The following is a 26,737-nucleotide window of genomic DNA, read 5'->3' on the forward strand; positions in this document are numbered from 1 at the left end:
CCTGCGGCCGATTTATGTACTAGGAGTTACAGTCACCAGAATAAGTCGGAAATAGAGCGTCTTTTCCAGGAGCAGAAATAAATAAGAACATGCAAAGCTAAAACGTGGTCACCAGACCCATAAAGTGCAATGGAAGTTGAGAGGACAAAGTGCTCCCAGGTGGAAATTAAAAGAAGTTTCCAAGAGATTAGCCCTTTGTCAGTCAGGGCATGGCAGGCAGGTAACAGATGGCAAACTCGAACTGGGTAATTGGAGAAGAGTGACTCACCTGGCTAGTTGAAGTGTGGGTGGGTCAGTCTTGTTACCTCTATAGGCTTAAGCAACTCCCTGAACCTGGAGAAAGTACTGTGTGTAGCGGGCCTCTCACCGGGCCTGGGAAGGCCTGGGAAGGCCTGGGAAGTTGGTGGATAAATGTCCTACCTTTATGCCTCCCAACTTCTGCACCCTGATCTCTGCTTGGGCCTTCCATTGGCAAAACTGCAGACTAGAGGACAGGGGAAGCCCTACTGGAGATTGAACCTGGGAATACTCTACCCCGGAGCTACATCTTCAGCCTTCTTTTATTCACTAAATTTTCACTAAATTGCTGAGGCTGACCTTGAACTTGCAATTGTCCTGCCTCAGTCTCTCAAGTAGCTGAGAATTACAGGCATGTGCTACTGCCTCAACTTAAACTACATTTTATTAAGGTCCCTCTAGCAAAGTGATAAATAAGGAGAAAAGGGGTTCAGATCTTCCACCCCCATCTCTACTATTTACTAGACAAAAGCTATTAGACAAATTCCTACTCTGAGCCTCAGATGGAAGGAAGATGGGCCAGTTACTTATTTTGTAAATAAAGTTTTAAATGGGGGCCATTTCCATACCCAACATTTACATATTAGGTATTATTTTTGCATTCTATGATGAAAAGTGACTTAAATAACATCTATCTCTTTAAGAAAAACATTGCTGATCCATGTCAGAGTATGCCACAATTCCATAAGTAACAAAAATGGACAGTGAGACCAAATCACTCACAACACAGCAAACAACCGAAGCCTCAGCATGGCAGCCTGGATCATCTGTCCTCAAGTCTATGAATAACTCAGTGAGCCCAGATGGTGGCATGCACAATCAGTTTTGCCACAGCTGAGAAGCCCAGGGCCAAGGGCTCAACACATTTTTTTTGTTTGTTTTGTTTTGTTTTTAGCAAGCAGCAAATCAGACTAAGCCCCTTCCTCTGGGGAAGGAGAAGTTGAACAGTAGTCACATGGTTGCCTTGACCTACTGAACTATCTGTGTGCTCAGTATTAGGGCCTTTGAGGACCCTCAGTAAGAATGTACAGGGCTTCTGCAGGCCCGTGGCAGACTGTTCCAATATCCAGTGGCCTTATTAAACTGATTATTCCTGATGGATCATGCTAGATACATCTGGCTTTTTATGTACATAACACATTAACAGCATTTTTACTTCTTTTTCAATCCTTATACCTTCAATTTCTTTTTCTTGCCTTATTGCACTAGTTAAGACCTCCAATATAAAGTTGAGTAGAAGTAGTAATAATGGATATTATCTGAAATACTTTCTCCTTTCTTTCTTTCTTTCTTTTTTTTTTGTGTGTGTGAATGTTGGAGATCAAATTCTTAGATCAAATTCAAGGGGAAGTATTTAATATTTCATCATTAATATATACTACAGATTTTTATAGATAATCAGAAGATTAATAAAGTCTCTTTTTAGTTTGCTTAAAGGCTTATAGCACATTTTATTAAATGCTTTCTCTGTATCTATTGAGATGACCATATGATTTTTTTTCCTTTTACTCAGCTAATATAATGGATTATTACATTGATTATTCCAGAGTATAACCAATCTTACTGTTCTGAAAACAAACCATTTGGTTATTAAATTGTGCAAGAAAGAGTTAAAATAGGCCAGGTGTAGTGATGCACACCTTAATCTTAGTAACTTGAGGCAGTAGGATCTCAAGTTGGAGGCCAACCTGGGCAAATTAGAGAGATCTTGTCTCAAATTTTTTTTAAATTTATTTATTTATTCTAATTTGTTAAACATGACAAGAATGCATTTCTTTTTTGTTTTTTAATATTTATTTTTTAGTTATAGATGAACACAATATCTTTATTTTTATGTGGTGCTGAGGATCGAACACAGTGCCTCATGCATGATAGGCAAACTCTCTATCCCTGAGCCACAACTCCAGCCCAGAAGAATGCACTTCAATTCATAGTATCCATATAGAGCACAATTTTTCATGTCTCTGTTGGTCACAAAATAGAGTCACACCATTATCGTGTCTTCATACATGTACTTAGTGTAATGATGTCCTCATTTCATCATCTTTCCTACCCCCTGCCTCTTCCCTTACCCTCCCTTACCTTTGCCCTATCTAAAGTTCCTCCATTCCGCCCATGCTCCCCCCACATCTCCATTATGGATCAGCATCCACATATCAGAGAAAACATTCAGCCTTTAGTTTTTTGGGATTGGCTTACTTAGCATAATATTCTCCAACTCCATCCATTTACCTCAAATGCCATGATTTTATTCTCTTTTAATACTGAGTAGTATTCCATTGTGTATATATACCAGTTTCTTTATCCTTTCATCTACTGAAGGGCATCTAGGTTGCTTCCACAATTTAGCTATTGTGAATTGTGCTGCTATAAACATTGATGTGGCTGCATCACTACAGTATGCTGTTTTTGAATCCTTTGAGTATAAACTGAGGAGTGGGATAGATGGGTCAAATGCTGGTTCCATTCCAAGTTTTCCAAGGAATCTCCATACTGCTTTTCATATTGTTTACACCAATTTACAGGCCAGCAATGTATGAGTGTTCCTTTTTTCCCCACATCCTCACCAATACTTATTGTTGTTTGAATTCTTTTTTTTCTTTTTTTTTTTTAGATGGACACGATAGCTTTATTTTATTTATTTTTATTTGGTGCCTAGAATCGAACCCAGGGCCTCACACATGCTAGGCGAGTGCTGTACCGCTGAGCCACAACCCCAGTCTGTGTTGTTTGTGTTCTTAATAGCTGCCATTCTGACTGGAGTGAGACGAAATCTTAGTTTTGATTTACATTTCTCTAATTGCTAGAGATGTTGAACGTTTTTTCATGTTTGTTGATTGATAGTATGTCATCTTCTGACAAGTGTCTGTTCATTTCCTCCCATTTACTGATTGGGTTATTTGTGGGTTTTTTTAGTGTTAAGTTTTTTTGGGTTCTCTATATATCCTAGAGATTAGTGCTCTATCTGATGTGCATGTGGTAAAAATTTGCTCCCATTCTGTAGGCTCTCTATTCACTTCACTGATTGTTTCTTTTGCTGAGAAGCTTTTTAGTTTGAATCCATCCCATTTATTGATTCTTGATTTTATTTCTTGCACCATAGGAGTCTTATTAAGGAAGTTGAGACCTAATCCGATGTGATGAAGATTTGATCCTACTTTTTATTCTATTACTCTGGTTTAATTCCTAGATCCTTGATCCACTTTGAGTTTTGTGCCTGGTGAAAGATGGGGGCTTAATTTCATTTTGCTGCATGTGGATTTCCAGTTTGCCCAGCACCATTTGTTGACAAGACTATCTCTTCTCCAGTATATATGTTTTTGGCGCCTCCGATCTCAAATTTTTAAAAAAGAGCTAGAGTGTAGCTCAGTGGAAAGCATTGGCCTAGTATTCGTGAGGCCCTGAGTTCAATTCTCAGTACAAAAAAAAAAATAGTTGTGACAATACTATCCTAGAAAGGCCTGTTGGCAAAGTTGGCTCTTGGCTGGCATTTGGGAACTTGGAAGCGTTCCCAAGAATCCAAAGTGACCTCCTGTGCCTAAACTGTTCAAAGAATGTGGCTTATAATGAAAATCTGTTTTCTTTCAGGGAGTCTGGAATTTTGGTACATGGTAGGCAGAATGTGCCTGGGTAATCAGCTCCTGATAAAAACCTTAGACACTAAATCTGTGAGTTTCCCTGTAGACAACATTTCATGTGCGTTGTGGGAACTCTTTGCTGAAGGATTGAGCAGGACTGTGATTCCGCTGGGAGAGGACCTTGGAAATACATTCTTGCTCTCCTTGGACTGCAGCCTGCACATGTTTCTCCTCTGCTGATTCTGCTTTCTTCTTCCCCTATAGTAAGTCACAGCATGAGTACAACTGCATGCCAAGTCCTGTGAGTCCTCCTAGCAGTGCATGAACCTCCCTGTGGCCTCAGAGGCTCCCGGTACAGGTAGATTATCTTTCGTATATCACTGGACTTCATTTGTTAATTTTTTTTCAAGTTTTTACATATGTTCATGAGAGATTTGTCTGTAATTTTACTTTCTTGCCAGAACCATGTCAAGTTGTGGATCAAGGTTAAGTTAGCTTTATAAAATGAAAGAAAAAGCTTGTCTTCTGTTTTTAATTCCTGGAAAAGATTGTTAAGTATTATTTCTTATTTAAATATTTGGAGGAATTTAATTGATGAAGCCATGTATACCTGGAATTTGTGTGAGTGTGCACAAATTCAAAATAACCAAATCCTGCCAGGCGTGATGGCACATACCTGTAATCCCAGAGATTCTGGAGGCTGAGACAGGAAGATCTGAGTCCAAAGCCAGCCTCAGCAAAGGGGAGGCACTAAGCAACTCAGTGAGACCCTGTCTCTAAATAAAATATGAAAAAAAAAAAAGGGTCTGGGGATGTGACCCAGTGGTCGAGTGCCCCTGAGTTCAATCCCTGGTACCAAAAAAAAAAAAAAAAAAAAAACAATAAATAAAATACAAAATAGGGCTGGGATGTGGTTCAGTGCTTGAGTGCCCCTGAGTTCAATCCCTGGTACCTCCCTTCACCCCCAGAGCTACATTCCCAGCCCTCTTTTATTTTCTGTTTTGAGGTAGGGTCTTGCTAAGTTGCCTGGGCTGATCTGGAACTTGCCATCCAACCACGTCAGCCTCCTGAGTCACGGGCATTATAGCCATGGGCCACTGCACCAGGCTTTCTTCTTTATTTTTTGATAAAAACTGCATCTCAGACATTTTGATATAGGTTGAGTTTTAATTATCATTCAGTTCAAAGTATTTTATGATTTCCCTTATGGTTTGTTATTTGTCTTATGGATTATTTAAGGGGTATTGTTTCATTTCTAAATGTTTAGTGGTTTCCTAGTGTGGCACTCCCTTGCCTTCAGCTGGGTATTCATCCTTGAGCACCTTAGGTGGGATAATAAATAGACTGGGCATTTCCGCCTTTCAGTGCCTGCAGTGTTGCACTTGGTCAGTAGAGGGCACTGGAGGGACAGTGCAGGAAGATGAGGGCTTGCTTCCTGGCTTCACTGTGCTCTGGTTAGCTTTCCATCAGGAGTGCATGTGTTGGGGAACATCTGCTGGTGCTCTGCTCCTCTTCATGCCACAGGCAGGCGCTGGGAAAACTCGCGGACTTGGGCGAGGCTCGGTGCTTATCTTGCTAGGGCTCTCCTGTCAAGGTTGCTGCATACTCCAGGCCTTGCACCCAGGGCTAACCTCTGTGCACCTGCCCCACCGTCTTGGCTTACCTATGCCCTGGATGGTTTTAAAATCCAAAGCCCTCCAGGAATGGATGCCTTGCCCCACAGCAATGTCCCACCTCCCTCTGTATGTTTGCTCACTAACTCAGTTTTTCTGCTCCCCTCAGAGTTGACTCCGCATGCGCTGTGTGGACTGCAGGACTCCAGCTCCTTGGGAATCTGCACAATGGCCTCCGCTCACTGGGTCTAGGAGGGGTGTTCCTCATGCCTCCCAACATGGGTGCTGTGTGCTCTGGGCCTTGTTCCTGCAGGCGATGTCCCTATGCTACCTGCACAACTGCCCACTTGCCTCGGTTTCTGTGTCCTGGAGCAGGGGCTGTATCTTGCCAGGCAACTGTAAATCAGCTCTGGCAGCAAACCAGTGGGAAACCAATGACTTTTCTCTAACATTCAGTGGACTGCAGTGTAGTCTGAACGCAGCCTGGGGAAGGGGACTCTGTCAAGTCAGATATTTTTATTTTATTTAGTTGTGGATGGACACAATATGTTTATTTTATTTGTTTTTATGTGGTGCTGAGGATTGAACCCAGCCCCTCATTCATGCTAAGTAAGTGCTCTCCCACTGAGCCACAGCCCCAGCCCCCTCCTTGGCTGTTCTTCTCTTCACATCTTTATAGTTCTTCTATCATCATTTAATAATTCCTCCTCTCCCCCGTACTGTGAACTGAATCCAGGGACACTCCACTGAGCCACATCCCCTATGGCCTGACCAAAGAAGCAAAATTACCTTTTCAAACAAATTCAATCACATTTAAGTCCTTGCTCAAACCTTCCAGAAGTTTTCACCACCCTTAGAATAAAACCCAAAGTCTTTTTTTCTTCTTCTTCTTCTTTTCTGGTACTGAGGATTGAACCCAGGTTTGTCCTACCACTGTGCTACACCCCCAGCCCTTTTTATTTTTTATTTTGAGTCAAGGTCTAAGTTGCCCAGACTGACCTTGAATTTGCAATCCTCCTGTCTCAGCCTCCTGAGTGGCTGGAATTATAGGCGTGTACCCCTTCACCTGGCTATTGCTTAATAATTCTTCATTAAACTTGCCATGTGAGGTTGGGGTGTAGCTTAGTAGTAGAGTGTTTGTCTAGTATATCTGAGGCCCTGGGTTCAATCCCTAGCAAACAAACAAACAAACAAAAACCTTTCCATGTTTCAATTACTGTGTGGTTTCTGTATCCTGATCTGGCCCAGACCAAATCATCTACCTATCTTACTGATTTCTAACTCAGCTCCATTATTGTCATCGTCGTCGTCGTCTTCCTCCTCCTCCTCTTCTTCTTCTTCTTCTTCTCCTCCTCCTCCTCCTCCTCCTCCTCCTCCTCCTCCTCCTTCTCCTCCTCCTTTCTTCCTTCTTCTTTCTTCTTCTTTCTTCTTTCTTCTTCTTTTTTTGGTACCAGGGATTGAACCTGGGGTCACTTAACCACTGAGTCACATCCCGGAGTTTTTCTCTTTTGAGACAGGCTCTTGCTAAGTTGTTTAGGACCTCACTGCATTGCTGAGGCTGGCTTTGAACTCACAGTCCTCCTGTCAACTTCCTGAGCCACTGAGATTACAGGAATGCGCCATGGCACTCAGCAAAGAAATTCTCTTTATTCTTTAAATTTATTTAAATTTGTTCTTTTAAATTTGTTGAGAATTGTTTTATGGCCCAGCATATCTTGCTTATTGGTAATTGTTTTATGGCCCAGCATATCTTGCTTATTCTTTGTATTTGAAAAATTATCATTCTGTATTTAGATATTGTAAGTGAATTAATTGAAAAAAAAACAGAAAAATTAAAAATAATCTTCATTTGGGTGCAGTGGCCCACACCTGTATTGTCAACTGCTTGGGAGGCTGAGCCCGTAGCACTGGTTGAGCCCAGAAGTTGGAGACCAGCCTGGGCAACATAGGGAAACCTCATCTCAAGAAAAGATGGAAGGGGCTGGGGATGTGGCTCAAGCGGTATCGCACTCGCCTGGCATGCGTGCGGCCGCACCACATACAAACAAAGATGTTGTGTCCGCCGAAAACTAAAAAATAAATAAATAAAAATTCTCTCCCTTTCTCTCTCTCTAAAAAAAATAAAATTATAAAGACCTCTGTTTAAAAAAAAAGGAAGGAGGGATGGAAGGAAGGAAAGATCTTTATGTTTATTTACTCAGATACTCAATATTTCTGTTGTGCTTCATTCCTTTCTGAGGATCCGAGTTTCCATCTTTTCATTTCCCCTCAAGCCAAAGAAAATCTTTAGGGTTTCTTATATTACAGGACTGTTGGCAGTGTGGGGCCTCAGAAAATCATACTCCAAAATGAAGGCATTTGAAGCAAAGTTTCTCTGATTTTTTTTTTGGCCTGCCTGACTTTTGCTCCTTATTGTCTCCCAAGGCAAGCCCTAGAAACTAGAACTCTGTTCTCCAAGACACATCACATAACCCAGAGCCCCCTTTCCCCAAAGCCAGCCATAAAACCTAAAAATATTCTTCTAACTCTCCTTAAGCCCCATAGTCTTTCCTTATAATACTGTCCATAAAGAAATCAAGAGCCTCAATCTAGAGAGACCTTGCCTCACACCCAAGAGGAGGAAATGCTAGAACCCGGGGCTGACAGCATCTTAGCAGACAGGCCTGCTGTGTGCCCACACCGGCTGTTTCCATCAGCTCAGACCCTTCTTGTGCAGACACATTTGTACCAAGCTGTCCCTCTTCACTGCACGTAAGCGTGAACATGGATGGTTCCTTCCTGTCCTTTGGGTCTTCCATCTGAAGTCTTATCTCATATAAAACTAAGGTCAAATCAATGTGTTAGCTTTCCTCTTGTCCACCTATTGTTTGTTACAGGTGGACAAGAGGACCTGTCGTGATGGGCAGGAAAGGGATCACCCCTTTTCCATCCCTACACCATCCAGTGCTCTTAGTTTTTTTGTATATGACAACATCTTATTTCAGCTTCCTTCTTGAAATTTTGTGGGTTTTTTGTTTTTGTTTGTTTTGCAGTACTGATGATTTAATCTAGGACCTTGTGCATGCTGAAGTCAATTTTTTTTAAGAGAGAGTGAGAGAGGGGAGAGAGAGAGAGAAAGAGGAGAGAGAGAGAGAATTTTTAATATTTATTATTTTTTAGTTCTCGGCGGACACAACATCTTTGTTGGTATGTGGTGCTGAGGATCGAACCCGGGCCGCACGCATGCCAGGTGAGCGCGCTATGGCTTGAGCCACATCCCCAGCCCCCTGAAGTCAATTTTTGATGAATATAGAATTCTGAGTGAATCTTTTACCTTTAACATTTTAGAGTTATTCTAAAATACTCTTTTCCGGCCTGTGATTTCTAGTGAGAAGTCAACTAAAAGCCATTCCTCTGTGTGCAGTTTGTGGTTTTTCTCATGCTGCTTTCAAGATTACAGGTGTGTGCCACCACACCTTGGGCAAGGTGTGGTGGCACACACCTGTAATCCCAGGCACCCAGGAAGCTGAGGCAGGAAGATTGCAAGTTCAAGGCCAGCCTCCCAACTAACAGAGGTCCTAAGCAACTTATGAGACTCTGTATCAAAATGAAAAATAAAAAGGGCCAAGAATGTATGTAACTCATTGGTTAAGTGCCCCTGGGTTCAATCCCAGAACCAGAAAAAAAAAAAAAAAAAAAAAAAAAAGATTTGTTCTTGGGGTTTGGGCTTAGTAGTTAGAACATGTGCTTAATACATTTGAGGCCCTGGGTTTGGATCCCCAGCACCAAAAACAAATAGATTTGGTTTCCATCTCTAGTTTTCAATACTTTGACGATGATATGCCCAGATATACCTTTGTGTGTGTGTGTGTGTGTGTGTGTGTGTGTGTTTGTTTCAAGTTGTGTTTATTGAATATCTCAAATTTCTTTCACCAGATTTGTGAAATATTTGGCTATTATTTTTTAAAATATTTTTTCTTTTTTAATTGATTTTATTTTTTAAAATACACAACAGCAGAATGCATTACAATTCTTATTACTCATATAGAGCACAATTTTTCATATCTTTGTATATAAAGTATGTTCACGTCAATTCATGTCTTTATACATGTTCTTTGTGGTTTTTTTTCATTACAATTCTTATTGCACATATATACCACAATTTTTCATATTTCTGTTTGTATATAAAGTAGGTTGACTCCCAATTTGTGTCTTCATACATGTACTTTGGATAATGATGTAAATATTTTTTCTGCTCATCTTTCCCTCTGCCTCCTGGGGCCCCAGTGACTGTGTGTTAGGCTCTCTGATGTTATCTAACCAGGCCCTGAGGCGGGTGCTGTTTTCCTTTATTCTTCTGTTTGGATAGTTTCTGTTGTCTGCCTTCCTCTAGTTCATTGATCATTATTGTATTTCCTCTTAAAATCTGTTTTTTCAAAAAATAATTCATTTCATGGTTGAGGTTTCCTGTCTTTAGTCACTAAAAACATATTTTCACAGAAGTTTTGATATCCTTGTCAGTTCCAATATCTGAGATTATCCGAATTATCCCAGATAGTGGCAGATTTGAGTGTTAAATTGCAGGGACTCTGGTTTCTGTTATTTTTCTCCAAGTTTCACGAGGTAGTTACCTTGGGTGGGTAGCACTGCAAACCAGGCTTAGAGCTCCTGTTTCACTATTGTTATTGTTTTCCTTTTGCAATGCTGGGAATTGCAGACGCTCTACCATTGAGCTACACACCGAGCCTACATTGCTTTTCCTTAAAGGAGTTGCTTTGAGTGCGAATGGTGTATGTGTAATTCAGAGCTTTGAAAATGACTTAAGTAGGCAAAATCTAGGAATTTCCCTGTCTGGCTCTTTCTTTCCCTGGATTCCCATATTTCCTGACTTCTGGGGCCTAACTCGGGGCTCCTTTTCTGTGGTCTTCTACCAGCATGCCCTCCACAACGCGCTGTTGCCTGGTGTTCAAAGTAACACCCTCGGTTCTTGGGTGTTAATGCCTGAGATTCGGGCACTACCTGGGTGCAGGACAGAATCACAGTGAGACACAGAGCACTTAAAGCAGGTTTATTGCAAAGGGAAGGTACACAGGGGAGTCCGAGGTAGCAAGTCCGTAAGAGACCGACTGTGCAGGAATGGTTGGACTTGGGGGCTTTTATTGGAAGGGTGTGATCTCCAAGAGGTCCGAAACTTTGGCGCGACAGTCACTCCTTTTCCAATGCTGGTGCAGTTGTTGCCCATGCCTATGCCTGTGTCTGTGCCCTCGGCTCCTTTTACCCTTTCTGGTCTGGTGCCACCCAGGGAAGCCCTTATTGCCCTCAGCTGACCTTGGTGCTGCCAGTCATAGCTTGTGCTACCTTGAAAACAGGATGTGTGCCCTGCGAAAGAGGATCCATGCCAATTTGCTGGCTGCAGGTCCAGGATGATGGGTTTTGGGTTTCTTGCCCACCCACCCAGATGGATCTTCTCCATAGCCCCACCCAATACAATAGAAGGCGGGATTCCTGTGCTTAATGGTTACCGCCTTGCAAAATGGGGTGGGTCAATGCACAATGAGTACTGAGTCCTCTTGTCAGGGGACCTTTTACAGTCATCCTCCTTTCTCCAGTTCCTGCCCATTCCTGGCTAACTGTCGCATGCTAACAGCTTTGCCTGCAGCCAAGGTACCAGAGTAAACATAAGAAAGGTTTCCAGCATCATTCCCCGACCCCATCACCTGGGCAGTGCACGTCATGACAAGGTTGGAGGGAGGGACCTCCTACACGATGGTGTGAAAACCCAGTCCCCACGTTCACGCGCCACTGTAAAGACATCAGCTTCCTCTTGTGTGTACGGGCTCCCTGGTGACTGCCTTCCCTGCATTTTGAGGTGTCTTCTAGTAGCTGCCTTTTGTGTCCTGCCCAGATTTCATAGCTGTAAGTGAAGCAGCCCCTTCCTAGGATCTAATTCAGCCGTCACGGGACACAGAGTCCCAGAGGGTAGTTCAAATAGTCTTTCCTCCATATTTTTCTATATTTTCTGGAGCATCCCTCCCTAGATAACTCCTTGCCTGCTTTTTCCAACATTTGGATCTTGTTTCTATTTTCTATCTTTTCTCTGGTTTTATATAATATGATCCTATCACTTAGCAGGTTAGTAATTTTCTTTAGATGCAGAAATTATGTATAAAAAAACTCAGCTTTTCTAGTTTGTTTTTCTTCCACCATTTCCGTTACTAGACACATAGAAGGGAAGCTGGTCATCTTAATCCAACCAGAGACTATATGATGTGGGACTACAGTGAGAGATTCTCTTTTCCTTTTCCTCCCCCCTCCCCACCCCCAAGTACTGGAGATTGAACCCAGGGGACTCTACCACTGAGCTACATCCCCAGCACCCCCCACTTTCAAAAAAGAATATATATTTTTTAGTTGTTGATATACCTTTATTTTATTAATTTATTTATGTGGAGTGCTGAGGATTGAACCCAGTGCCTCACACATGTGAGGCAAGAGCTCTACCACTGAGCCACAACCCCAGCCCACATCCCCAGCCCTTTTTATTTTTTATTGTGAGATTCGGTCTAAATTGCCCAGGATGACCTTAAACTTGTGATCCCCACTTCCTGTCCTCCCAAGTCTCTGGGACTACAGGCATGCACCACCATGCCCTGCGTTAGCACTGTACTTTTGGTGAGTCTTAGCCTGTCTGTTTAATTGGGTTTCTAGTGAGGAGCTCCTTTGAGCCCTCAGATGAAAGCCCTGTAGATGCACCCTGGCCCTAGTGGGCTCTTAATACCAATCAGCAGCACATCAGTCAAAATTTCTCTGCTTTTCAGACTTTGAGGCTTAGTTTGTTATAGCTTCTACCTCATATTTTTGGTAAATATCTCAAGCCAAAAGTTTGTTGTGATTTTAAGGCTCCTCAAGTCCCCAGTTTGGCTCCTCCGGTGTATGAGACTGCTCGGTGCCACTGGCTTCTCTGGTCATCGGCTTCTACCCTCCGGGCAGTGCTTGGATTGTTAGCCTCTTGCTCAAATCCAGAATCAGCAAATGCCCCAGGAAAAAGCATGTTGCAATGCTTAGCTCGCTTCTCTATGATTATCCCTACTCTAGAATTTTGGGCCCTCTGGTTCTCCTTCCTTCAGCAGCTGAGACTTTTAAAATTTTATTTGGTTTTGCTAGTTCGTGACTGGAGATTGGTTAGCTAGAAGCAACTTCATCCTACTAAAAGTGGAACTCTGTAAGCACTTTTAAAGTGCTCATTTCCTCCCTCTGTACTTGGAACATCAATGCTCCTTAGGAGTTCATTTATATCATATTATAAAACACTGCTGCTGCTAAGAGAATAAGAGGGGAAATGAAACATTTCCTCTATAGTCACAACGTTCTGTTTGTGTGTGTGTGTGTGTGTGTGTGTGTGTGGTGCTGGGGTTGAACCCAGGGTCTTGTAACGCAAGGCAAGTTACCAGCTGAGCTCTGTCCCCAGCCCTATAGCGCTTCACTTCTGACACACAGTGTGTGGGCTTTGCCTACCAACTACTTCTTGGACACCAGCTGAGTGCCTACAATTCCATCTGGCACTACCTGGAGTCAGCTTGAGAGACCACAGGACTGCCTCTGCTCCAGATGCCAATCCCAAGTCACTGCCTCTGCACCTCTGACCCAACGGCTATAAATCAGGTTCCCACAATACTCAAGGATCCTTTTTTTTTTTTTAAAGAGAGAGAGGAGAGAGAGAGACAGAGAGAATTTTTTTAATATTTATTTTTCAGTTCTCGGCAGACACAACATCTTTGTTGGTATGTGGTGCTGAGGATCGAACCCGGGTCGCACGCATACCAGGCGAGCGCGCTACCGCTTAAGCCACATCCCCAGCCCCTCAAGGATCCTTGAGTTCAGTGATTATTTGTTAGGATAACTTACAGAATTGTCTACACAAACTAATGCACTGCCTTGAAGGAAACAGGAAAATAACTTATTCTAAGCCAAATATGAGTGACCTGTGCCCCAGATGCCCTGAATGAGGGTTCCAAGGAAAAGAAGTTGTAATCACGTTTATAGATAGAGAACAAAGATAATTGTAAATCAACACATTCAGGGAACACATGGATTACATGGGTGGGCAAGGTAAAGTGGGAAAATTTTGGCCACTGCACTGAGATGGTATCTTACTGCATTCTTGGGGAGAAGATCAGTCAAATGAGGGTCTGTTTTTTGTCAAGCTGTGCATAGTTAACAAGACCAAACACGCATCCCAGAAAGCTTACCTAATAGTCATGAGAATGTTAGGTAAGATACAAAAGTTAGAAGCAATGACTTGTTTTGAAAGGCCCCAAATGGCCCTTATTTCATAAGCCTCCCTGTGCTTATCTGTTGTTTTTTTCCTCCATTTGAGGAGTTGTCCAGCTGGTACTTGTTTGAAAAATTCTATTGTAATGTGGTTTTTGCTTTTGTGTGCTGAGGATGGAACTCAGGGCCTCACACATGCTAGGCAAGTGCTTTACCACTGAGCCACATTCCCAGAAACTTAATTTCACAGAACTCAGACAAATAGTTTATTACTAGATTGCTGATATATGATAAAGGATACAACTCAGGAGCAGCCAGATGGAAGAGATGCCCAGGGCAAGGTGTGGAAAACAGTCAAAGACTTTTCGTGCCCTCTCCAGCTGGGGTTGCTACACTCCTAGTACCTGGATGTGTTCACCAGTCTGGAAGCTCCCTGAGCCCTGTCCTTTGGAGTTTCCACAGAGGTTCTGAATTGTGCACAATTCACTCAATCTTTGGCTTTGGTGATTAACTCAATCTCTAGGTCCCTTCCCTCCCCAGAGGTTGGGGTGGGGATTGAAAGTTCCAACCCTATGACCACATGGTTGGCACTCTGGCACCCAGCCCCACATGGGGGCAATCCAAGAGTCCCCACCACCATCATCATCAACATACAAGACACTTGCCACTTTAGAAATTCCAAGGAGTTTAGGAACTATGTGACAGGAATCCAGGCAGAGGACAAATTTTAAAAATTATGTCCCCAGAGTTATTGGCGGGTGGTTTCTTCTGCTCTCCTTCAGAAGAATCTGATAAAGGCACCACTGCCCTGGGAACAAGGCTCTTGATTGGGACATCTTGCTGGAGAAGAAGGGAGACACAGTACTGACCAAGAGTGTCAAGCTGGCTCCCAGGACAAAGGAGATAGCTAGTTTTATTCAGGTGAAAGGGTCTTTGCAAGAGGACTAAGGTTTAGGAATGCTAATTGAGTTTAGGTATACTTCATAGTTTTTTCCCCCTGCACTTTATTTATTTATTTATTTATTTTTAAATATTTATTGTTTTTTAGTTCTCGGCAGACACAACATCTTTGTTTGTATGTGGTGCTGAGGATTGAACCTGGGCCGCACGCATGCCAGGCGAGCGCGCTACTGCTTGAGCCTCGTCCCCAGCCCTTCCCCTGCACTTTAACTTTGCAGGACATGTAGTTAGCCAGTCATTCTGGCGCCAAATATTGCATATCTCCTCTCTCTCATGTCGAAGTTGCGTCCTGTATAAACATCTCTGTCTTGTGCTAAGGATGAGTTGCAGCAGCAAGAGAACAGTTAAGAGAACACACAGTGGGAGAGTAAAAGAAAACACAAATCATGGCAAGTAACAGGTTAAGGGAACCTGCTGTTTTAGCAGTTTTATCCTTTTTTTTTTTTTTCTTTGTCCTTCAAGAATTATGAGGAGGGCTTCCAGGTTCTAATGAGATATCTATTTTTTGTTTGTTTGTTTTTTGTTTGTTTTGTTTTTTGAGGTCAATACGACTGAGAGTGGGTAAGTTGGAAAGGGCGTGTATCATGCTCTTCATAGTTTACAAGCCATGAGTCAAGGCCTAGGAGCGCATTTGCCCTTTGTCTATGATAATCCCTGTCTCATTCCTTTCTCAAAGATTTTACTCCCTTAAAGGGTACTGCTTTTTTGGAGGTCTCTGGCTGTCCCAACAGTGTAAGCAAACAAAAAAGTGAAATGTTTTTATCACCTATTCCCCATAATCACAAATGTGCATAAAATGCATATGCATATGCATATTGTCAAAGATTTGAAATAAGTGATTGATATAGCAATTTTTTCTGTGTAAAAACATTTCTGCAATATTATTACATTGTCTGTTGAAAGTTGTCAGGTTACAAAAGTCAATGACCAGAAGGCTTGTTGTTCCTGAAGGTGAACTAAGGACTCCCAAGAATGTGTTGTGGGTCAAGGAGGAGGGAAGCTGGCCACCTTCCTTATCTCCAGTCTTTAGGAGGAGATCAAAGCAGGACAGCCTTGTTTGTGAAGTCAAGCCATGTACTCAAAACATGTGAAGGAACCATCTGTGCCCTCAGCATGCCATCTATCCCGCAGGTGCTTCCTCCTGCTTGTGGGTGGGTGCGGTTCTCCTTATATCCTAACCCGCCACAGCCCACGAGTGTGTCCCTAATAAATATCCAAACCCTCTCTGTTGAATCCTCCAAGTTCTTTCTCTGGAATCAGTATAATAGCATGCTGGGGGATTTTCAAACCTGGGGTTAAACAGAGGTATGTAAGGTCTAGGGATCTAAAGTTTAGGTCTCAGGGTAGAGCACTTGCCTGCATGAGCAAGCCCTGGGCTTCATCCTAGAACTGCAATTTAAAAACAAAGTTATGAATAAATATAGATTATTAAGGAGAAGTGGCGGAACCAGGGCCTCACACATGGGAGGCAAGTGCTCTACCATTAAGCTATACCCCAGTCCTATAAAATTATTTATTAAGAAAGGATCTTGGTGCTGTGGCTCAGCGGTAGAGCACTCGTCTAGCATGTGCAAGGCTCTGGGTTCGATCCTCAGTACCACATAAATAAATAAAATAAAGGTATTATGTTCAACTACTGCTTTTTTTTTTTTTTAAAGAGAGAGTGAGAGGGGGGGACAGAGAGAGAGAGAGAGAATTTTAATATTTATTTTTTCTTAGTTCTCAGCAGACACAACATCTTTGTTTGTATGTGGTGCTGAGGATCGAACCTGGGCCGCACGCACGCTAGGCGAGCACGCTACTGTTTGAGCCACGTCCCCAGCCCTGTTCAACTACTTCTAAAAAATAAAATTTTAAAAAAAAGGATCTTATGGGATGGGGTTGTAGCTCAGTGGTAGAGCGCTTGTCTTGTATGTGTGAGGGTTCAATCCTCAGCACCACATAAAAATAAATGAAATAAGGATATTGTGTCCATCTACAATTAAAAAAATATTTAGAAAAAAAAAAGAAAAGATCTTATGGGGCTGGGGATATAGCTCAGTTGGTAGAATGCTTGCCTCACATGACAAGACCCTGGGTTCAATCCCCAGCACCACCAAAAAAAAAAAAAAAAGGATCTCATAGGCTGGGGTTGTGGGTCAGTGGTACAGCTCTTGCCTAGCATGTGTGAGGCACTGAGTTCAATTCTCAGCACTGCATAAAAATAAATGGATAAAATAAAGGTTCATCAATGCCTTTTAAAAAAAAGAAAAGAAATAATTAGTTGCTAAGATAGAGGCTGGCCTGTACCTTGTGATCAACTTCAGCCTCCCAAGTAAACTGGGATTTCAGGCAGGCATCACTGTGCCTGGTTTAAACCTTTTTATAACTTGAATTTGTGCCATGTGACTATATTAAGGAAAACACACACACACCCGAGAGTCTTATAGGGCCAGAAGGTGACATTAATATTATGAATGAGGAAACAGGTAATTGGTTCTACTTTATTAGCTGTAAAGACAATAGGAAAGAACCTAGCCCTGTTTTATTTTGGAGCACAGAAAATTGCCTATTTAAAAAAATTATTTTTTAGTTGTAGATGGTCACAATATCTTTATTTTTATTTTATTTTTATGTGATGCCAAGGAATGAACCCAGGGCCTCACATGTGCAAGGCAAACACTCTACCACTGAGCTACAACCCCAGCCCCGAAAACTGCCTATTTATTTAAGACATTTCCATGAGCTAAATTGCTGTTATTAAATGTTCCTGTTATTTGTGATCCCTATATTTTTGTGAAGAGATTTAAAATTAGGCTGTTCAGCCTTTTCCACAAATGTATAATAAATGCAGATGATGGCTTTGTTAGAACTTTAGGCATTTTATTAGTTTTTAATTTTTCTTTTTTTTGAGATAGGGTCTTGCTATGTTGTCCAGGCTAGTATCAAATTATGGGTTTAAGGGATCATCCTGCTTCAGCCTCCTGAGTAGCTAGAATAAGTAGGTGTGCACCACAGGGCCAGGCTTACCTTTCCCTTTTTAACTTCTCAAAATCTTGATGTCTGATTACTAGACTCTTTTTGTGTGTGGTGCTGGGGATTGAACTCAGGGCCTTGTGCATGTGGGGTAGACACTCTACCAACTTGCTATATGCCCATCCCTACCTAGACTCTTCCTTGTGAGGGGTGCTAGGGATTGAATGTAGGACTGCTCTACCACTGAGCTATATCCCCAGCCTTTTTGATTTATTCTTTTGAGACAGGGTCTAAGTAGCTGAGGCTGGCTTCAAACTTGTGGTCCTCAGCCTCCTGAGTGGCTGAGATCACCGATGTGTCCACAGTCCCTATATTTTTTCCAGTACTCTTCCCACAGGATTTATTCCAGTCTTCTAAAGAAGTCAGCAAACTATGGCCTGAGGCCAATTCAACTTGTTTTTGTTTAGTCCTTTACAACTAAAAATAGTTTTGACATTTCTACATGGTTGAAAGAATGAACAAAAGAATATTATGAAATTCAAATTTCAGTGCCCATAAATAATTTTATTGGAACATGGCCATCATGGTTATTCTTTTTATGTACCGTATTATCTATGGCTGCTTTCATGCTCCTTTGTCAGGCTCAAGGAGGTTCACCATAAAAATCGGAAATATTTGCTATCTGGTCCTTCACAGAAAGTCTGCTGACCCCTGTGCTAAAGGGCTCTGAATGAGAGCCTCACAGAGCCACTGCTGTTTGGTGTGATAGACTCACTGCATTAATAGCGCCTGTTTTTGATCACTCTTTCTTGTATCTATGCCTTTTTTTCCCCCTTTGGTGCAGGGGATTGAATCCAGGCCCCTGAGCATCCCAAGCACATGCTCTTCCACTGAGCTCCACTCCTGCCCTTAGCCATACCTTCTGTCTAGAATCTTGTATTACTTTCCACATAGGCTCAGTCACATGACTTGCTTTGCCCAGTGGGAGTCTAAGCAGAGGCTCACAATGGTATTGCACACTGGAGATTTTTCTCTCCTGCTCCTCTGCCTCTGTGGTGTGAACAGGCTAGTCAGCTGTACGATGAAATGACAGCTGAGTAACCTGTCATTTCACCTGAGGTCATCATGGGTTAGCCAACAGTTAAGGACCTCAAGATCATCACAACCGCCTAGCCCACCCACAGCTGACCACAGACAGACATGTGAGCAGGTCCAGCAGAAACCACCCAGCCCCAGCCCAGATCAGCTGAACCCCAAGACTCTGGAGCCAGGGAACTGTTTTTTACTGTATCCCACTTAAGTCTGCCAGTGGTTTGTCACACATTATTTTGCCACCAGAGAATAGCACATGAATTTTTATTTTTACTGTTTTTTTTTTTTTTTTTTAGTACAGGGGATTGAACCCAGGGGTACTTTACCTCTGAGTCATATCTGCAGCTCTTTTTATTATTTTTAAAAATTTTTTAAGTGCCAAGGATTGGCACTCGACCCCTGAGCCAGGCCCCCAGCCCTATTCTGTATTTTATTTAGAGACAGAGTCTCGCTGAGTTGCTTAGTGCCTTGCTTTTGCTGAGGCTGGCTTTGAACTTGTGATCCTCCTGTCTTAGCCTCCTGAGCCACTGGTCTTTTTATTTTTATTTTTTTAATATTTATTTTTTAGTTATCAGCGGACACAACATCTTTGTATGTGGTGCTGAGGATCGAACCCAGGCCGCGCGCATGCCAGGCGAGCATGCTACTGCTTGAGCCACATCCCCAGCCCCAGGTCTTTTTATTTTTGAGACAAGGTCTTGCTAAATTGCTGAGGCTGGCCTTGAATTTGTGATCCTCCTATTTTAGCTTCTGGAATTGCTGGGATTAGCATGTGAATTTTTTTTTTTTTTTTTTTTTTAGTACTAGGTATTGAAACTGGGAGTGCTTAACCACTGAGCCACATCCTCAGTACCTTTTTTTTTAAAAATATTTTTAGTTGTAGATGGGCATAATACCTTTATTTGCCTCACACTTGCTAGGCAAGTGCTCTACCCTGAGCTACAACTCCAGTCTTCCTTTTTTTTTTTTTTCTAGTTGTAGTTGAACACAATACCTTTATTTCACTTATTTATTTTTATGTGGTGCTGAGGATCAAACCCACGGTCTCGCATGTGCAAGCGAGTACTGCTGAGCCACAACCCCACCTCCCCTACACTCATTTTTAATGTTTTATTTAGAGGCAGGGTTTTGCCAAGTTGCTTAGGACCTTGCTAAATTTCTGAGGCTGGCTTTGAACTTGCAATTCTCCTGCCTCAGCCTCCTGAGTCACTGGGATTTTTAAATGTCTTCTGCCAAAAAAGCTAAGGAGCACTTTATTCTTCTGAGGACAATCTCAGCCTCTGATAGGGAGAGTGTCTGAATGAAGCATAGATAGATGTCTGGAATCCAGGGGGTGAGGCAGCAGATAATTACATCCTGAACTTCTGCAGAAATACTTTATCTCATAATGAACTCAATAAATGTCCATATTTGTTCTCTGGCTCAATCTGCCCACTGGGTCAAATAGGTGCTGAGGGTAGGACTTGGTATATCTCTTAACCATGGAGCGATCTAGCTAGACAGATTCCACCATTTATGAAAAAAAGAATTTAATTTATTTCCTATTTACAAAATGTAAAAAAGTATCTTAGGTATAAAAAGAGGGGATCAGTCAAGAACACCCAGCTACCACTCTGCATCCTTCGGTCACCAGAGCGTGGTGTCAGGAAGGTGGAGACTAGTAGGTTCAAAGGGTGAGCCACAGCCTCGGCAGAGGGGAGGGGTGCAGAAGGAATGGAACAGGGCAGGGAAGGAAGGAAAGGGCGGAACTGAGGTAGGGGAGAGGAGGCACTACGCACAGGAGTCTGTTGGGGAACTTGTGAGAACACAACTGGCCTAAGCATGTCCTTGGGAAGTCCAGCTATTTCCTGGTGCAGAGGCCGACCCTTCCTGCAGAGCTTCTATCAGGAAGGAAAGGCAGCCATCAGTGTGACAAGAAGCAGTCACCTTCGGACTTGCATGAACTCCTTGCGCAGCCATAGAGAGTCCTGGTAGAAGCGTGGGTCGCCCAGTCTCATGGCCGTCCGTTTGTAGAAGTAGCAGTACAGCACCGCAGCTGGGGGCAGAGCAGAGAAGAAGCCTCTGGGGTGACCCTGAGAACTCATTTAAGGGTGGGAACCCAGCCTCCAAGCTGAGGGCCTGCCTCAGGGCTTCCCACTGTCTCCCCGCAAGGAGTCTTCTGTTCTTGACATGACTGTCCCAACCATCCCAGGCCAGCTGTGAGGGGCTACGAGGCCAGGATCAAGGCCAGCACAATAAGTAAGCCTTGGGCTTCTGTGGTCCTTACCCAGTCTCTGGAATACAAACAGCGTTTGAAGTCCATCTGTCCAAACAAAGCTGTTGGAACTTTTCCAGCGTAAGTTCTGAAGAAGATATGAATAGAAAGGAAAAGGTTAATAGCTGCATGTGGCTCTAAGGTCTCCAACTTGTTTAGAGGCAGAGATGCCACTTGGTAGAAATTCATGCTATTCCCCCCTCCTTCCTGCTTTCTGTAAGGCCAAGAAGTGTTTCTTTTTTGTACTGAGGATTGAATCCTTTGTTAGTGGAGCTGCATCCCAAGACCTTTTTATTTTGCTTAAGGCCTGGCTAAATTGCTGAGACTGGTCTTGAACTCACAATCCTCCTGTTTCAGCCTCCCAAGTTGCCTGGATTACAGGTGTGCACCACCAAATCCTGGTTGAAGGAGTGTTTCTGAAAGGAGCCTCAAGCTCCTCCTTTCTTTTTCTTTTAATATTTTTTAGATGTTGGTGGACCTTTATTTTATTCATTTATTTATATGCGATGCTGAGAATGGAACCCAGTGCCTCACATGTGCGAGGCAAGTGCTTTCCCACTGAGCCATAACTCTAGCCCCTCAAGCTCCCTCCCCTTTTTTTTGGTACCAGGGATTGAACTCAGGGGCACTCAACCACTGAGTCATATCCCCAGCCCTATTTTGTATTTTATTTAGAGACAGGGTCTCCCTGAGTTGCTTAGTACCTCACATTTGCTGAGGCTGGTTTTGAACTTGCAATCCTCCTGTTTCAGCCTCCAGAGCTGAGCCCATGGGATTACAGGCAGGCACAGGGAGCTCCCTTTTTTTATGCAAAGAGGATATCCTTTAACCCTGAGGGAGGAAGTCTGAACTGAGGTATTTATCCCTTTTCACTCCACTGCCTTTGCCAAGCAGAAATGATATGGACTGTATCAGGAGTTCTGCTGCTGTCTTGCCTTGAAAATGTCAAGCTCAGCTCCTGTCAGATAAAAGCTTTGGAACACTCAGTGTAATCAGATCAACAGCTTTAGCGGACAAAGCCAGGAGGACCTATTTATGTTCCAGCACCTGGAGTACAAAATCCCTTGCAGGAAGCAGACACAGTGTCACATGCTTGTAATCCTAGCAACTCAGGAGGCTGAGGCAGGAGGCACAAGTTCCAAGCCAGCCTCAACAATTTAGCAAGATCCTCAGCAACATAACAAGACTCTGTCTCAAAATAAAAAAGACTGGGGATGTAGCTCAGCAGTAAAGCACTCCTGGGTTTAATTCTCAGTTTAAAAAAAAAGTCACCTGCTGGTACCACTTTCAGACTTCAACATTGTTCTGTTCCTTCCCTATAAGCTTATTTATCTCCATGAGATCACAAACTCTGTCCCCAGTCAGCTCATCAAAACAAAAAAACTCTAGTAATGAAGGGGCTAGAGACCCTGAGTATTTTGTTTGATTGATTGATTGTGGCTCAGGACTTCATGCATGCTAGGTACAAGCAAGCACCCCACCATTGAGCCATGTCCCCAGCCCAGCCCATCAAAAAAAGATGCACAAGATATCCGGAAATGGAAGAATTTATGCAGTACCCTGTATCAACCCATCTACCCAGGTAGCTAAAACAGATTCAACTTCCTGTTTTAGCTCTGACAGGCCTCTTTGGTGCAAAGGTACACTGAATAGTCCAGGAGAGTCCTTAGACTCTTGGATAAGGCTGTTCTTCAACACAGAGAGTTAGACCCAAGTGCCTTATGAAACTCTCATGTGCCCAGTGCTTTAGCCCATCACTTTATTTCACCTATCTTCCACCAAGGAGGCAGAGGGAAGCACATGAGTGATGCTGGATTCCCAGAGAAAAGATCTTATTAGCTCTTTAAAGATCTGAGAATTCAGAGCTCCACTCTTACCATGACCCAGACATGAAGGGAGATGCTGAGCGCAAAGTACACAGCTGTCAGGATGATGGTCCCTTTGAACTTATGGAATAGGAGGTTGACCAAGCCAGCCTGGAAGACGAAGGTGTTGAAGAACATGAGGAAAATGATGATGATGTTGAAGAGGATTGCAATATCCTGGATGCTGCAGACATATAAAACATAAGATGGCCAAATGTGAGAGGACCCAAGAGCTGGCCCTAAGGCCTAAGGGACATCATGAGATCCGTCCTGCCTTGAGATTTAGTCACCCAGAACCCTCACCGAAAGCATCAGCTTTAGGACCCAAATGACATGAAGCTGCAATTACCCAGAATTACAGCTCACAGACACAATGTGCTCCTCTGACAGTCCTAATTTAATAAACCAATGAGGCATTTCTGAGAACCTGGTTTCCTCCCACACACACCAAATCTGTGTGTCACATAACCTCGTCCTGCCAGATGATTTCATCTGGAAAGACAACAATGGACTTTCCCCATCTTTGGGTGGCCAGTGCCTTTGTGCCATCCAAGTCCCAGTTCAAATGTTCCCCCTCTTTAGAAAAACTTTCCTGCAACCCCATTAACTAAAGTAAATCCCCCCACTCACTGCAGCTAGTTTACATCCAATGTCTGATGTCACTATATTAAAATCTTATTTTGCTATACTCCGCCATTGTCTCTCCAGGAGAACAGAAACCCTGAGGGGGAACTGGTCAGGTTACCACTGCAACTAGAACACTGGCTTCCAGGCCAATGAATGCTCACTGAACAAAGGAAGTTCCTTCCAGGAGTGTGGTTTGCAGCTTATGGACTGCCTCACGAAATCTGTAAATTTTGGTGGAGAATAAATGCCAACACTTTCCATCCTACAGGAGTCATATATTATTAATGTGATTGTTCTTTTTTTAAAAAAATATTTATTTAGTTGTAGATGAACACACAGTATCTATTTATTTTTATGTGGTGATAAGGATTGAACCCAGTGCCTCATACATGCGAGGCAAGCACTTTACCACTGAGCTACAGCCTCAGCCTCATGATTGTTCTTTCAACCTGCTATATTGTAATTCTCTTTTAAGGCAAAGATAGTATTCTATCCCCAGATGAACAAAATGACAGGGTTAGTAGACCTTCATTTCCTATCTAAACTGTTCTCCAACTCTTGATAGATATATATAAAAACAGGAAAAAGAAAAAAGTATATAAAAAGAGGACCTGTGACTACGTTTGTATACCATGAGAACTCAGGACATTGTTAAATTTTATTCTCCCTGGTATCTCTCTGATAATAACTATTTCATTTGGCAGGGACTGAATCTAGGGCCTCATAAATGTAAGTATACATGTAAGTACACATGCTACCACTGAGCTACAATCCAAGCCCACCTACTAATAACTTTAAAAATGCTAAGTCATGAACTTAAGCACGGCCTTCAAACTGCCTAAGTTCAGCTTTCCAGATCTACCCTCTGCACTCACATGAAGAGCACCAACTGGATGACAGGAGCTATTCGGAGTAGCTCTGAGAAGGAATTGACAAAGAGGTCATAGGACAGCAGCAGGAACTGCAGGGACAGCACCAGGCTGTAGTTACTGGTCTGAAGCATCTTTCTTCTGCTTTCTTGGGCCTCCAAGGCACATTCCACAATTCCCTTAAAAAGAGTTCTTGGTTCTCTCCGCAACACTGAGTAGAAGTGTCTTAAGTCTTCCAAATCAAGAGCTGTTGCCCTTGTTCTCAGACAAGGACCTGTTGGGGCAAAAAGAGAGGCAAGGTTAGAAATCCATTAATATAATAAACATTTACTGAGCACCTACTACTGTAAGTCAGGCATGATTCCAGGTGATTGGGATACATTAGTTAACAAAATCAACAACCAAAAAACCCACCTTGTCATTCCTTCTGGGGACCCTCACAGTCAAACTTTCTCCATGCCAGGATCCTTCTAAATGCAGAACTTCTCTAACCAAAAAACCGAGGGGTACTTCAGAGAAGAGTCTGCCTGATCATGTAGCAATAGTAATGTTAACAGCAGTCATATACATCACTTGCAGTGAGTCAGGGACTGTTGTAAGCACTAACATTCAAGTCTCATAATAACTTCATGAAATAGAAAACATATTTATTACTTTCCCCACTTTACAGGTGAGAAAACTGAAAAGACAAAATAATTTGTCCAAGGTCACAACACTAGTAAGTGTCAGAACTGGAGTTTTCATCCAGGTGGCCCAGGGTTGAGTCTGCTTTTTTTTTTTTTTTCCTACTTCTGTTCTGAGAATCAAACCCAGGGCCTCTCACATGTTAGGCAAGCACTCTACCACTGAGCTACATAACCAGAGTGTTCTTAACTCCTGCACTAAGCTGCCTCTTACATAGACAGATATGTGTATATGTAGGTCTATAAGTCTGAGAGACTGATATGTAAGGAGGTAGGAAAAATATGTCCACATGGAATTGGCAAGGGCAGAAAGAGCTGGGAGGAAACAGTGCTCTCTAAAAAAACTTCATGTTACGGTTGTGGAAGAAATACAGAGGCATCAAGTAAGGGGAGCTGGGTCTTTATTTTCATACATCTCAAGACCCACAAGCTGTTCGGTGATCCTGCAGCTTAGATCAAATCAAATTTTCAATGTGCTTTAAAGAGTTAGAGTGACTAAATTAGCATCTGTAAAAATGTTTAAAATTTACACTCTAAATTTAGCCTGACTAGAATAAGATTTATTCCATGCTTGTACAATCATATCAAAACAAATTCTACTATAAAAAGTCACAAATTATTTTTTATAACCACTTAATTCTAGGACTATCCTACAAATAAGCATTTTCATAGACATCATATCTATTTGCATGGAGATTCTAAAAGGTTAAAGCCCTCAACTAGCTCACCGGGTTTAGTCCCACCTTACTGGATGGATGAATGTGGCTTCTCTGAGCTTGAGTTTCCCCACATTAAATAAATAATATTGACAGCTATCTCCCAGGTACCAGCACCAGAATCAACTTGTTAACCAAGATAATTTCTTTTAATCCTTGCAACAACTCTGCAAGGTAGGAAAGAATTCTCCCCATGCTACACCAGGTCCGAGTTCGTCACTCCTCCTGGTCGCAGAGCCAGGATTCCTAACTCGGGTGACGCACACACCACTTCACAGGCCTCTGGCGAGGTCTGTCAGGTGGACACACTTCGCTCTCCCGACTTGGACGCTCATCTCTTCCAGCGTCGGGCGGTGGGGACTCGCGAGGCACAGCCGCGCTCTCCGCCCTTCGTCCACCGCTACCCCCGGCCTTCTCCTTTTCTTGGGGCAGCTTCCCGCGTCCTTCTTAACCACTTAGAAAAGGGCTTGGCGTGGCAAAAAGCCCAACCAAAAGGAACGGCAACAAAAATCCAGATTTCTGGGCACTCTCCCCACTGCTCATCATTCACTCTCACCTCAAAGAACCAACGTCGGTTGTCATGGGGACACCATTCCGGCTTCCGGAAGCCGGCTTCAAATTCCGGAAGTAGTTGGCGGACGCGGGCTCTTTCGGCGAACTGACCTCGGCTTCCTCTCCCCTCTCTACGGCAACCCAGCCTCCATGTTCGGGCCTTCGATTTCCCGGGCCCGCCTGGTCCTGGCCGTCCCAGCGTCGCCTTTCGCTGACCAGGGCTCCCGCCCACGTCTCAGGAGACCTTGCTTAGGGTCTGATCCTGGCGGCAAGCAGTGCATCAACCTGTACATTTCCGTCTCCTCGATGGGGTGGAAGGACAGGGCAGACGCGTGTGACGCTCCTCGGGCGTGGGGAAGAAACGCCGGTGGAGGAACCGGGTCGGGGAGCCGGCATCTGGCCGCGCAGGGAGCGGGCGATCCCGCG

At 43.2% G+C, this 26,737-nt stretch overlaps 1 protein-coding gene and 1 long non-coding RNA gene across 6 annotated transcripts; one reads left to right on the plus strand and one right to left on the minus strand.

Moving 5' to 3' along the window:
- The first annotated feature begins 3,384 nt into the window (after positions 1 to 3,384).
- LOC144377007 (uncharacterized) lies at positions 3,385 to 8,002 on the plus strand. The gene is made up of 2 exons (XR_013437477.1): positions 3,385 to 4,233; positions 5,658 to 8,002. It is a non-coding gene; the product is annotated as an uncharacterized LOC144377007 (long non-coding RNA).
- A 12,255-nt stretch (positions 8,003 to 20,257) lies between these two features.
- On the minus strand, positions 20,258 to 26,729 carry Tmem138 (transmembrane protein 138). Of its 5 annotated transcripts, none has more exons than XM_078045927.1 (5): positions 26,316 to 26,729; positions 24,775 to 24,887; positions 24,367 to 24,634; positions 22,877 to 23,048; positions 20,258 to 21,087 (listed from the first exon to the last, which is right to left on the minus strand). In XM_078045927.1, the coding sequence occupies exons 3-5, from the start codon at positions 24,492 to 24,494 to the stop codon at positions 20,869 to 20,871; spliced, it is 519 nt and encodes a 172-aa protein (XP_077902053.1). In that variant the 5' UTR covers positions 24,495 to 24,634; positions 24,775 to 24,887; positions 26,316 to 26,729; the 3' UTR covers positions 20,258 to 20,868. The 5 variants fall into 5 exon arrangements, with proteins under 5 accessions (XP_077902053.1, XP_077902054.1, XP_077902052.1 ...); XM_078045928.1 differs by lacking the exon at positions 26,316 to 26,729 and adding an exon at positions 26,028 to 26,309; XM_078045926.1 differs by lacking the exon at positions 26,316 to 26,729 and adding an exon at positions 25,772 to 26,309.
- Between the last annotated feature and the right edge of the window lie 8 nt (positions 26,730 to 26,737).

The sequence above is a fragment of the Ictidomys tridecemlineatus genome, chromosome 4 (assembly GCF_052094955.1).
Source record: "Ictidomys tridecemlineatus isolate mIctTri1 chromosome 4, mIctTri1.hap1, whole genome shotgun sequence".
NCBI lineage: Eukaryota > Metazoa > Chordata > Mammalia > Rodentia > Sciuridae > Ictidomys > Ictidomys tridecemlineatus.